Source organism: Cydia strobilella, chromosome 4 (assembly GCF_947568885.1).
Source record: "Cydia strobilella chromosome 4, ilCydStro3.1, whole genome shotgun sequence".
NCBI classification, from domain to species: Eukaryota; Metazoa; Arthropoda; class Insecta; order Lepidoptera; family Tortricidae; genus Cydia; species Cydia strobilella.
The window spans coordinates 14,274,963-14,289,143 of record NC_086044.1 but is presented as its reverse complement, the minus strand read 5'-3'; the positions used below and the strand labels follow the sequence as shown (position 1 = coordinate 14,289,143).

The 14,181-nt window shown below is 35.8% G+C and overlaps 1 protein-coding gene across 1 annotated transcript in view; it reads left to right on the top strand.

Moving 5' to 3' along the window:
* LOC134741062 (aromatic-L-amino-acid decarboxylase) overlaps nucleotides 1–14,181 on the top strand; it is a 36,633-nt gene that overhangs the window by 10,613 nt on the left and 11,839 nt on the right. The window contains exons 2-3 of the mRNA XM_063673823.1: nucleotides 12,744–12,828; nucleotides 13,124–13,358. Of these exons, the coding sequence (XP_063529893.1) occupies nucleotides 12,749–12,828; nucleotides 13,124–13,358 (315 nt within the window). The 5' untranslated portion in view covers nucleotides 12,744–12,748. The remainder of the gene's footprint in view (nucleotides 1–12,743; nucleotides 12,829–13,123; nucleotides 13,359–14,181) is intronic.

The window sequence follows — 14,181 nt, the reverse complement described above, 5'->3', positions numbered from 1 at the left end:
GGCTGTATCTCATGAACCATAATAGCTAGACAGTTGAAATTTTCACAGATGATGTATTTCTGTTGCCGCTATAACAACAAATACTAAAAAGTACGGAACCCTCGGTGGGCGAGTCCGACTCGCACTTGGCCGGTTTTTAATCATCATCATCATCCCACGCAGATAGGGTTTGCAATATCCGTAAAAACAGAATAAAATAAGTATTTAAGTGGGGCTACCATACAACAAACGTGATTTTTTTGCCGTTTGTTGCGTAATGGTACCGAACCCTTTGATCGTCAAAAAATCAAATAAAAATAGTTATTTTGGATCATTTGATGCATATTAACTACTAAATACTAATTTGATGAATATTTATTAACAATATTAACTACTAATATGCATCAAATTACGTAAAAATATTTTCTAGAATATATATATTATCTAGAAAGGAAAATGGGGACGGAGAAGCGGTCACGTGATATCGTCCCCGTTCACCTTAAGTTGCATAATTATGACTAAGTAATTAATGTAACACTATAAAAGTTTAACTGTATTATATATCAATAGTAGTCACCGAATAGGTAGCTGTAATACCCAAGTTAAATCGAAAGTTATACCTATGTATAAAAACCGGACAAGTGCGAGTCGGACTCGCCCACCGAGGGTTCAGAGCTTTTTAGTATTTGTTGTTATAGCGGCAACAAATCATCATCTGTGAAAATTTCAACTGTCTAGGACTCACGGTTTATAAGATACAGCCTGGTGACAGACAGACAGACAGTACCCATATAACCATTCCGGTCGCAGAATCATCAAAGTAGTAACTAAATGTCAGATGTGTCGAAACGGTGTCGTAACCGTTACTACACTTTGCGACTGTGTTCAGTTTTGGTAACTTAGTGTGGTCGCCGTGTGCACACAATGTGGCCAGAATTGTTTCAGTAACTAAGTGTCGTACACTTTTCGGTAACAAGGTGTCGACACATTGTGTACACTTTGCGTTCAGTTTGTGACCAAATCTCTACACAATGTGTCGTAACGGTTACTGAAATGTTTCGAAACATTGTGACCGCAAATGACGATATAAAATACCTCTTGAAAACGAAGGTTTGTCAAACTGTCCATTAATAGCAGTGTTGCCAGATCGTCCCAAATAGGACGATTTTCCGTCCTTTTTAATGCCACACCGTCCCTTTGTCGTCCCTTCCGAACTACCGTCCCTTTTGGGCATCGAGCGTCCAGTATAAAAGATTTAAAGCCATGTTGTCAATGATTGACGTTATGAAGTTCGGGTCTCTACCTTCTCTTAGCGCCTATCCTTTTGAAGGTATGCTTTACAGTATTAAAAACCTGTTACGAAAAGGGGACCAACCATTGGCGCAAGTAGCGAATCGCATACAAGAACTATCGAAATTGAATAGACTACTTGCAACAAATCAGATCCCGCCCTCAAAAACGAAATTTAACTGGAAACCGGTGAAAAAGTTTTTAAGACAGTCAGAATTAGTAAAAAATACTCGATATCTAAAAACAATAAGTTAATTTTTAAAAAGCAGAAACGTCTGCGATCGATGCTATTAAGCTTAGAATAAATTTAAAAGTGGAGAAATTACTGCCTTGGTTGAGACTTGAACTCACGGCCTCTGGATAGATACTCCAGCGCTCTGCCGAGGCATCCAGAGGCCGTGAGTTCAAGTCTCCCCAAGGCAGTAATTTTTCCACTTTTAAATTTATTCTAAGCTTAAAAACAATAAGGACAAGTGGTTTCTAACTACTGACAAAAATTTAACAGAAATGCAATACGCTACTTGTGTAGAAGGAAAAATAAAAGTCTTCGGCGGGAATATAAAAAACAAATATATATTTTTTGAGTTGCCATTTAAATCATCAAACATAAACATATATGCCACAGCGCTCATTTATGAAAATGAAGAATTGAGAGAATATAATTTAGACGACATTAAATGCAAAGTTTTTGCTATGGATTGCAATACCGAAATGGTATTCTTTCCAATATTATCAACGCTTCGATAAATAAACATTAATTATTAACATTCTCTAAGCATACTTTTTTTAACCCTTATATTGGCAAGGCTCAAAATATTTTAAAGTTTAATATTTGTTCAGTGGTTGACCATACTAAACTATTATAAAATAACAAGAAAAAAACCAGGGTTTTCCACTTTACGAGTTTTCGCCCGGGAGGCTATTGGTCATTAAAATCGGTTCGTGGCTCGCAGTCTATATATTATATCACAACCATACGTTTGTACTTATTTAATACTTATTAAAAACTTAAACTACTAAAACGAATTGCTGAGATCATTATACAGGATAATTAAAAATTAACGACTTAATTATATTCGGTATTCTAGTGAGATCCTCATAGATAAAGAAAACATATTTAAAAAAATGCAAGAAATGTCACGGAACGCTCACTTTTTGTATGTACTTTATATGTAACAATGTGTGAAAAATAAAAACTTTTATAAAAAAAAACTTCCGGACACAATTTAAGAATCACCAATATAGTACCATGTTTTGTATGGAAAAAAAAGCTTTAAATGATCTAAAATGATTTCAAGAACAATATACTAGAAATTGATTTCGTCTAACTTACACTACTTCAGTCATAATAATAAAAATTTAGTCTGTAAAAGGTAGAGTACAGGATATGTGTAATACAAAATTACTATTTTTAGCAGTCCAAACTTTACGAAGTTTACAAATAAATATGAGCGACAAAATCAGTGCTTTACGCGCGCTAAACGTCCATCTGAAGAAAAAAAACATTACTAATTTAGAGTCTGTTTTCAAAAAATTGATCTGTAAAACTGCAAGATGAGAAGACGTGCTAATAGAAACCAGTACTTGTTATTTCTATTAAGTACGTATCAAAAGGTGTACAATTTCTGCGACTTAATCTAACAATTTTACATTTTTGCGACTAAAATCGATAACAGGCTCTTACTAAACTAAAACGACATGCTGAGATCATTATAAATAATAATTAAAAATTGACGACTTAATTATATTAGGTATTCCACTTTACGAGTTTTCGCCCGGGAGGCTATTGGTCATTAAAATCGGTTCGTGGCTCGCAGTCTATATATTATATCACAACCATCCGTCTGTACTTATTTAAAACTTAAACTACTAAAACGAATTGCTGAGATCATTATACAGGATAATTAAAAATTAACGACTTAATTATATTAGGTATTCTAGTGAGATCCTCATAGATAAAGAATACATATTTAGAAAATGCAAGAAATGTCACGGAACGCTCACTTTTTGTATGTACTTTATATGTAACAATATGTGAAAAATAAACTTTTATGCCAAAAAAACTTCTGGACACAATTCAAGAATCACCAATATATAGGTAGTACCATGTTTTGTATGAAAAAAAAAAGACCGTAATTACCTTTTGTATTGTTTTTGAGCTCCCGATATCCCCGATATGATATAATGAGGATAGACAGAGCGCAGTCTATACAACTTTGACACCCACCCGCTATCTTCAGTCACCCGTGAATAAGATGCATGTAACTGCGTCGAAATATCGGGAGCTCAAAAACAATACAAAAGGTAATCACGGTCTATATAGGTAGTGAAACTAGCCGTGAATCATTCAAAACTCTTATAAAAACTTTTATGACAAAAACAAAAAATCTGGTCACAATTTAAGAATCACCCGATTGCGTCGAGGAATCATTTGTATTTTTGTTCGTTTTATTTCCTTCTTGCTTCTTTTCTTTGTCATTTGTATTCTGTAGCAATTGGTTATATCTGAAAATAAAGATAACTTGCGGTCACGTTGGGCAAAAAACTATGATTAGTTTGTTTTTCTCAGGGCAAAAGGAACAGTATTCATATGCAAAATAGTAAGGCACAGAAATACCAAAACAAAAAGTCACAAATTTTTACGCAAATAAATCGTACTTTTTTGGTCTGTCACTATTATTTCTACGCCATTATAGCATATTTTTGAACCGCTCATACGAAAAGTACGTAAAATCGTACTAAAATGTGCGGTTTAGCCAAAAAGTACGATTTTAGTACGGTTTTGGGCGGGGTACGTTTTAAGTACATATGCTATTCAAAAAGTACGTAAATAAAAGGTACGATCTGGCAACACTGATCTAAAAACAAATGAGTACAAGGAGCCATTTTGCAAATCCAGTAACTTTGTTACTACTTTTGACATATGTCTACACAGTGTCTACACAGAGTCTACACAGAGTCGTAACATTGCGACTACTTTGTGACTGGAATTTTTCTCAGCCTTAAACCATATTTTTACATCATAATTACCAAGTTTAGTAGTATGTAAAGCGTTATTTTTATTATTTAGGTATAGTATATGCATCGGAGCACTAAAATTGCATCAAATAATGTAGTTATGAACACATGCACTGAGAAGTAAATAATTTCATTTCTGGCTAAACTAAAATAATGAGGTGGCGCGTTGATAAAATTACACCTAGTTAATCAAATCACTCGAGCAGTTTAATTTCCCATAGTATTTAAAGCCATAATGTAATATAAATGCAAACAATAAATACTTACGTCTTGTAAATCCTTCTTAGCGATGGCGTTTGTCACTTGTTTATTTTTATTTAAGTATATTTCCATCTGACAGTTCCCATTTGAAACGAACAAAATGAACGAATGATTTTGGGATAACTAGTCGCAAACTGGTAACAATGTGTGCACACGGCGACGACACTTTGTGACTGAAATGTGTCTGTGTCGAGCCTTCCCCATTTTGGTAACGACGACGTAACGGCGACCACACTGCGACCGTTTTGTGACCGGAAAAGACGGTGTCGACGCAAGATGTGTCTACACGGTGTCGTAACGGCGACCGAAAATGGTTGTTAGGGTAGATTCTTAAAGAGTCCCGTTTTTTAAAAACTAATAATTGGTTAGGTATATGCTAGATATAGATACCAATATCTTTTGCTAGATATGAATTACAAGATCGCAGTAGCTATGAGTTCAGTTATATTATAGTTATAAATCAGCGAAGGTCGGACCACTTAAACCAAAATTGTATCAAAGCGGATATAATGTTGCACAAAGGACCGGATACGAGCGGGTTGGCGCACAGATACGGAGGAAACTTAGTTACAACGCGTTTCTTGTCACCAAATACTAACTCAAGTAACTCTATAACAGGCAATTACGAGGGCGAGTTGATTAAGTCTCCGAAATGAAGACGAAAAAACAAAGATATATGAATCTAGTTTATTTTTCTACATATATGCTCCTTCTAACTCGATATAATTAAACCGAGGCTTTTCCGGGGCCATTATTCCGTTTTCGTATAATTTTCTGTAAAGGCCCTCAAAATAGCCATTTTTGGCGTCATATGCCCAAGTTAAACATTATATTATTTTATTTTATTTGAGTTGACATTATATTATTTTATTTGTTTTCACTTGTTATTTAATTTGTTTAATTTTATTATTGAAAATGTATTTATTTGCTGACATGTCCCATACTTACTTAGTTTAATTAAGTTATAAGCATGTATGTAATTAGTTCGTAAGTTTTCTAACACAATGTATTATTGTTAAAGAAATAAATAAAATGAAATGAAAATGAATGAAAAATGTTAAACGGAGACCTTCGATAACGCTTCAGTCAATAATAATTCAGCCTAAGTATACCTGCCAACGTCCCACCCCACTGCTGGACACAGGCCTCTTCTCAATGCACTAGAAGAATAAGGATAGTCCGAAAGCTGATCCAACACATGAACAAGTTCACCTTTGAGTTTCTTCGCGGATGTTTGTAGTTTTCTTTACGTACAGTCAGCAGCAGAAGTTGCTAGGCGGGCGAGTTGTTCAAAATTACCTTCATGCGCTCTTATTCTCTTAACAATAAAGTTGCGTCAAGATCATTTTGAACACCTCGCCCGCTTAGCAACTACAACAGGTAGTCATAAAAACCGGCCAAGTGTGAGTCGGACTGGCGCATCGAGGGTTCCGTACATTACATAATTTTAACAATGTATTTTTTATGTGAAACGTGAGTGAAAGGTAAATTGCGGTTTACGATTTATGACGTATTAAAAAAAACTACTACTCGTCCAAACCAATTTTCGGTGGAAGTTTGCATGGTAATGTACAACATATATTGTTTTCAGTTATATCATTCTCTTATTTTAGAAGTTACATTGAAACACACACATTTTACCACTTTGGAAGTGTCTCTCGCGCAAACTATTCAGTTTAGAAAAAAATGAGATCTTCAGAAACCTCCATATCATTTTTGAAGATCTATTCATAGACACCCCACACGTATGGGTTTGATGAAAACAATTTTTTTGACTTTAAGTTCCAAGTATGGGGAGCCCCCAATTTTTTTTGTTTTTTTCTATTTTTGTGTGAAAATCTTAATGCGGTTCACAGAATACATCCACTTACCAAGTTTCAACAGTATAGTTCTTATAGTTTCAGAGAAAAGTGGCTGTGACATACGGACGGACGGACAGACAGACAGACATGACGAATCTATAAGGGTTCCGTTTTTTGCCATTTGGCTATGGAACCCTAAAAAGTAAATATAAAAAAGATGATAATTTGAGCGAGATCTTGGTTATTCTGTTCGTGCTACTCGTTACTTTTGTTGTAGAACTGCTCGCTTTTGTGAGAAAAATCAACCATTTTTAAAAATGTCCAAGCGAACGAAACATCTTCGTTATAGCTTAGACCAAAATGCGGGACGAGTGAAGAATGACATTTCCGCACGTGTATCGAACGACGTTTTTTAATAGTTGCGAAAAAATAAGAAAAGCAACAAGTAAGGAATGGAATTCGAAACTTTTATATTATTAATTCTGTGACATCATTGACATTGACATTATGAAGAAGTTTTTTTCTAGCTTTTATTCGACTAGAATAGATTTTGTTATTATTATTGAACCCACTTCAATGAAAGTTTTTTTTTTCAAATGCATGTTCTATAAGACAGAAACAATTGTAAATATTAAAACATTGTACTATTATTACCTAAATATCGTTATTTATGATTATTTGTGTATCGTATATTTATAAAAACAATATCGAATGTTGCCTTTGGAAACTTAAAACATTCTTGCAGTAAGAAAATACGCCTCTTCTTTGACAGGCGTTCCGTTCCATTTAGATAACTTATTAAGAACGGTTTTTCAACATTAAAAAATAAACGTGTTATAATACGTATAATGATGAAGAGGTAAGTAATAAAATATGAAATATGCATATTTTTCGTATTCTTACATTAACAGTAGGTTTTTATGTTGATTACGACGTTTAAAGGATACTAATATTAACACTCATCAATAAGTAGTCATGAATTGGAACAAGCAAAAATTTTAAAAAATTGGAAAAGTAAAAAGCACTAGTTCGCCAAAACGCACTTTCCGCACGCTAAACAGCCACGAAAAGTAGCACTTTTTGAGCAACTGTATTAAAAATTAATTTTATTACTTGATATTGATAAAAATGACGTACAACCGTTGTGTAATTTTAAGAATGTGAGATAATGGTATGATGATGATGATGTATTCCTGTTATCCCTCATTAGGGACATAGGGCTCGCAGAAGAATCCTCCATTTGTCACGATCTTGCGCGGCTACTTCCAGCTCTTTCCAGTTGAGTCCAGTTGAGCCAGCCTCTTTCTCAACTGATCGCCTCCATGTAGTACACGGCCTCCCCGACCGTCTACTTCCAGCCGAATTCCAGCGGAGACCCTGCTTGGCCAGATGGCTGTCCGGCCTACGGAGTACGTGTCCGATCCAACGCCACTTCCTTTCAAGGATTTCACGTCCTATGGGTTAATGGAGATAATGGTATATTGCAACCTAAAACAAATTTTAGCAAGTCCAGGCATACGTTTTGGTTTTTAGCGACGCTGTTATGCCTTTTGCTTCTTATATGCTTTTGTACGGAAAACTTTTTTCGTGACATATAAATTTCACATTTCTTGCAAAAGTAACTCGTACTCTATCTTCTATATCTGAATGGTCAGTTTTCCATGAAAATGAACAATCTTTTTTTCTTGCGAGGCATTTTTAACCGACTTAAAAAAACAAAAACCGGCCAAGTGCGAGTCGGACTCACACACGAAGGGTTCCGTACCATTAACTATAAAAACGGTCACCCATCCAAGTACTGACCCCGCCCGACGTTGCTTAACTTCGGTCAAAAATCACGTTTGTTGTGTGGGAGCCCCACTTAAATTTCTATTTTATTCTGTTTTTAGTATTTGTTGTTATAGCGGCAACCGAAATACATCATCTGTGAAAATTTCAGCTGTCTAGCTATCACAGATCACGAGATACAGCCTGGTGACAGACGGACAGACAGACGGACAGCGGAGTCTTAGTAATAGGGTCCCGTTTTTACCCTTTGGGTACGGAACCTTAAAAAGGTAGGCGTAATTAATCGGAATGCTAATAATATTGTTGTGAATTAATTATTCAATGTAATTTCAATACTTGTCACAAGTCACTCGACACCGTCAATGTCAGATATCGGTTGTTTATACTTGTGATAAGTATAAATGAAAGAGATTTGCACTTTTGCACACAATTAAATGTATTCAAACTTAGCCATTCACATAAAATTGATTTTTACGATGTCGATAAATTTAGTTGAAGTTTAGGGTTCCGTACCTCAAAAGGAAAAACGGAACCCTTATAGGATCACTCGTGCGTCTGTCTGTCTGTCCGTCTATCACAGCCTATTTTCTCCGAGACTACTAGACCAATTAAGTTGAAATTTGGTATGGTTATGTAAGTTTGTGACCCAAAGACGGTTACGTAACGTAAACAAATGAATTTTAAACAAGGGGGGCACTTTTGGGGGTAAATGAGAAAATTTAAAAATAAAGTTTTACAAACGATATCGTATGGTCATATCAAATAAAAGAGCTCATTGTGAGAATCTCAAATATATTTTTTTTATATTAGGCAAAAAATGACCCCCCCCTTTATCTCCGAAACTACTGGGTGTAAAATTTTGAATAAAATACACAAAATAGATCTTTACCTATAGATTACAGGAAAACCTATTAGAAATGTGCAGTCAAGCGTGAGTCGGAATTAATTACTTAATTTTTGATCCGACCCCTACGGGTTAAAGACATTTCACTCACGGTTCACATTAAAAATATATTGTTTAAATTGTGTAATGTACGGAACCCTTGGAACGCGAGTCCGACTCGCACTTGGCCGGTTTTTAATTAATCACTAGCACTGGTGCACTTTTGCCCCCGTCAATCCGGTGTTTGTTTATGAGCCACTTTTTATGCATTAAATACTTTGATATCGAAGAATCGTTAACTACGTTATAAGACTGTCGATAGTTACTATTTTCGATAAGGAATTTAGTTAAGTAAGTACATTTAAACTTAATTGATAAGATACCATCGTATTTAGTAACTGACTGGCATTTAAACATAAATATTCAATCTTATCCCACCAAAAACGTTTCATGTAAAATGATGCCAAGACGAAACCATAAGGCTTGCACTGTCAAAAAGTTATCAGATCTTTTGTAGAGCCAAGCTTCTAACTCTACAGGCCCTAACTTCACAAACTCTACACCTTAGTCGAAATATGTGGCTTGGCCGTTTCGCTACTGTCACATGGGTGTAAGGTGAAAAGTCAAGTCACATATTTTAACTAAGGTGTAGAGTTTGTGAAGTTAGGGCCTGTAGAGTTAGAAGCTTGGCTCTACAAAAGATCTGATAACTTTTTGACAGTGCAAGCCTTATGGTTTCGTCTTGGCAACATTTTACATTAAATGTTTTTGGTGGGATTTCACTTCTTTTTGTAAGTTGCTAATGACAATCTTCCATCCCCTAAATTTAAAGGGTTGTTTACTAAGGGGTAATTTACTATTAAAAATCCTGAAATTTCGTATCTTTTATACAATCTGCTTTTTACTGATTACGCCCTTTTCCACCCCACTTTCACCTTTACATGGTGATTTTGGGATTGAAAACTATTCTACAACAAAAACTATCTACATACCAAACTTTAACTAAATCGGTACAGCGGTTATTAATTTTCCATACAAAATTCCACCCCCCTTTTCACCCCCTTAGGGGCTAAAAATTTCAATTATTTGAATGTTTTTGTTGTTTGTGTACTAAGACTGTAAGATAGTTTCAGCCAAATTTCAGCTTCCTAGGACTTCAGGAAGTACCTACCCTAAAGGTTTTGACGAGTGAGTGAGTGAGTGACGAAATCGTTTTTTTTTTAGATATGAATAAAATCTAAAGTATAAGAGCTACGCAATTGAAAATTTTTATGCTTAATAAGTCCACTTTTGGCATCATATCCCGAGAATTTTGTTTATCTGGTGTAATCCAAACCCAAGTTATGAGGGTTCAAAAAAACGACGAAGCGCTTCGAGAAAAGGGAGGTAGTGCCCTTGCGCTTCGCTTTGCTCGTCTTGGCGGGGTCACTACCGTACCCCCAGATACTTAATTAGATAAACTACATCGATAACGTTAAACAGTCAAAAATAAATGTACTGAAGGACCTAGTAAGTTAACACTGTTTGAAAGTGATGCTGATAGGTTTAAAAATAGGTACTCGAATGTCAATGCCTGCGAAGAAATGAATTAAATTCAACGGGATCTGAAGGACATTCTTCAGAACAAGTGCGGTGTTTACATGGAGTAGATAAATTTGTCATTTTTATTTATTTATGTTATCAGTATAGTATTAGTGTGTAAATCCCCTAGTGCTGTGGAACATTGTTGGAAACCGCGTTATCCGCAGCCGGCGAGGTCTGCACATAACCTCGCACCACTTGCTCGCCGCCGCTCGCGGCGTTGCGCAAGCTCCGTTCTCTCGACATTGAACAAGGAACAAGGACCACCAATTTAACTGAACTTTGTGACCTAGGTAATTGTACACCTAATTATGGTAGTTTCTGGCTGTGGGTTCAAATTAATATGAAAAAATTTAGTAACAATTATTTAGAGTTTAGAGATTTAAAATGTGACAGTCTTCACCACCAAACTAATTAATTAATAATAAGGTAATTATAAGGTTTGTAAAAACTCGATATGTAAATATTAAAATATATTATATGCATGTTAATAATAAGCAAGTAGGTATAGCAACTTAGTTGTAAGTAATACATATGAGTATTTCTACGCCGCTATCGGCAGAATATGCCGCACTTATTGTAATTTGACCATCTTTGTACCATATTCTATGAAATAAACATTTGTATTTGTATTTTGTAAACGTGAATTTATTCTAAACTTAAGTAACTAGGTACGTTTTATACGTGTGTACAGTCGAAGGCAAAAATATCGATCCAGACAAATGGCTCAAAAATATGTGAACACGACTTTATTGTCTAAGGTGTAAGAGCGTACACATGTTTTTGAAACTTTGGGAATATATGCCTTAGGGCCTGTTTACATATTAATTAGTGTTTAGTATGAGTTCATACATTTGCTACTATACTTTTTATTTATTTATTAGCTATGCCGTTTAGTTTTCTTAAACGTAAAGTAATTAACCATACCCCGAAGTTAACGGAAGTCAATAATAAAAACACGGTGTATACCTATCTTTACGTTTTAGATACTCTATAGTAAATCAGCAAAAAGCGGTTAATTAGTCCAGATGGGGTGCCACAGAAAACCAGCGCTGTGGTATTTATTTATACCAGAGCATATGCTGAGTGGCGTCCTTTTGTAGCCACTATAGCGGCGCCAAAATTTGTTGTTATTCATTAAAACATACCTTTACTCCTTTTTCTATAACTACCTGGCGCTGTTTGTAGAAGGTCTTTACAATAAATGTCTTTTCTTTCTTTCTTTAAAAATATGTTCCTTATGCGTTAAACGTTAGACTACTACTTTCTGAAAGGACTTAGCTTAATTATAATTACTGATTTTTCTTCTTCGACCTAGCGTTTTCCCGGCCTAGCCTAGCGCCACTCAAGCGCCAGGGTCCGCTTAAATTACCAAGCCCTGTGCGACGTATAGGTACCTACACCTACTCGTAGGTACGAGGCTATTTATCTGTAGTTTCTGGCGCCATAATAGTTATTGAATTGATTAAATGATTACACGGTTTGATTACCAACACATCGTAACGCATTGTAAACAATAGTAACTACAATCAAATGGTTTCAATTTCTAGGCGGAAACATGACTCACCAGGACACATCGCTCACATTCGGTTCGTCCTAATTTTCATCAGAAATCATCTGCATGTTACTTAGCTTTCTTTGAAGCATAGCATTTGAAGTAATATTGTGTTAAACCTGTTTCAATTATTAATTGTTGTTTATTTTAAATTAAGTTGCTATTGTAGTACCTGGTGTTACCTACATAATATGACGTCCATGTTTAGATTTATTTGACAACGTTATTAATTTTTTAATTCAGCTAATTCATATGTGTGCTTTTCCGTGGATTAGGTACATACTTGTAATTTTGCTTACGCAGGTATGCATTTTCATTTGGTGTTTTGAAACATTTAAGTTTCCGAAATATTCTTATTATATTCCAGATTTTGCTACCTTCACTTGAAATATTTAAAAAACTGCGTTGCACTCCCGTAACAAAGAGCTAATAATATATGTCTTAGCTATTCTACTTTTGAGGCTTACTAGATATTTATATTCGTAATATATATATATATATAAATTAACGTAGGTAGTACTTTAGATATACTATACTCATTTGGTTCGCCAAACACTTAAAGTAAGTATGTAATTGTGTTTTACAGAAGCCATGGAGGCGGGTGATTTCAAAGATTTCGCTAAGGCGATGACTGACTACATCGCCGAATACTTGGAGAACATAAGGGACAGGTAAGCTGCATTGAAAACTTTTATTTTCTGGGAAAATCAGCGGGATACTCCCTAAAAGGACCTAATGAAGAATAAGTAGTTCAAAACAATCCTGAAGCTCTTGCTGTTGCACGGCTTGCAAAAAGTATTATCCCAAAAACCCATTCCGTACTATTAGCCTATTACCACAGGTTATTACCCTGCAGTAAATTCACGTAAAGAACAAAAAAATATATGTGTGGTAGGTAGCCTTAGTTCAAATGTCACGGGCCAAGCTTCTTCAATATATTTATATAAAATAAACACGATATTCTAGGCAAGTGGTGCCATCAGTGAAGCCCGGCTACCTGCGGCCGCTCGTCCCTGAACAGGCCCCCGAGCAACCTGAGCCGTGGACTGCCGTGATGGCCGACATCGAGCGCGTCGTCATGACCGGCGTCACCCACTGGCACTCGCCGCGCTTCCACGCCTACTTCCCTACTGCGAACTCCTACCCCGCCATTGTGGCTGATATGCTGAGTGGCGCTATCGCCTGCATCGGATTTACTTGGGTAAGATTTATTTTGGTTATCTATGGGGTTACAGAAACGTCGATTTTTGACACAACATTAACATAAATTACAGGCGAGATGGTACCAAGTGTGACATGACAAGCGTCACTCACCGCAAAGTACTTCTCGCCTGCGAACTCAACTTAACTTCATGCCATGTGGTTGACATGCAAAGTTTATCACTGTTACTATTAAGCCTGCTGTCACCCTGTCTGGTACCGTTTCTCGGCTAAATTAACCCTTAAATAGATTTTGATGATATTTGGCATTTTGGCTGTTATATTTCGAAATCCCACCTAGGCGTAGACGCATAAGCATTAGCTATCTTTACATTATTTTCTTTCCATGTCTCAAAGACACTCACGTTTATATTGCTTGGGAAAATTAACACCACTGGGTCACGGCTAGGTAACAACGGTAGGCTGCTGGTTAGCATAGGTAATCAATTATGCAAGTGGATCAACACTACAAAGTGTTACCGGAACCTAAAGGACGCCAGTATCTATTGCATGTTCTGCGTATACTAGTTAATGTATGTAGCCTGCTAAATGAACTAGTTCAGGATTGAGTAAAATTTTGAGAAGATCAGCCATTTAAGGAGTTTTGAAAAAGAAATTGCGGCGCTCGACCCCTCACCTAGGCGTGCACTTAGCCAAATTCAATTATTCATAATCACTGTGAAATTTCGCAAGACTTAGATACGTACTAGATGGCTAGATGAGACATTTACCACTAAGTTATCACAAAAAGGAATGTTTTTAGAAAAAAAAAATGATTTTTGGTACAAGCTTATAAATATCGCTGAATGTACTTTACCTACCAC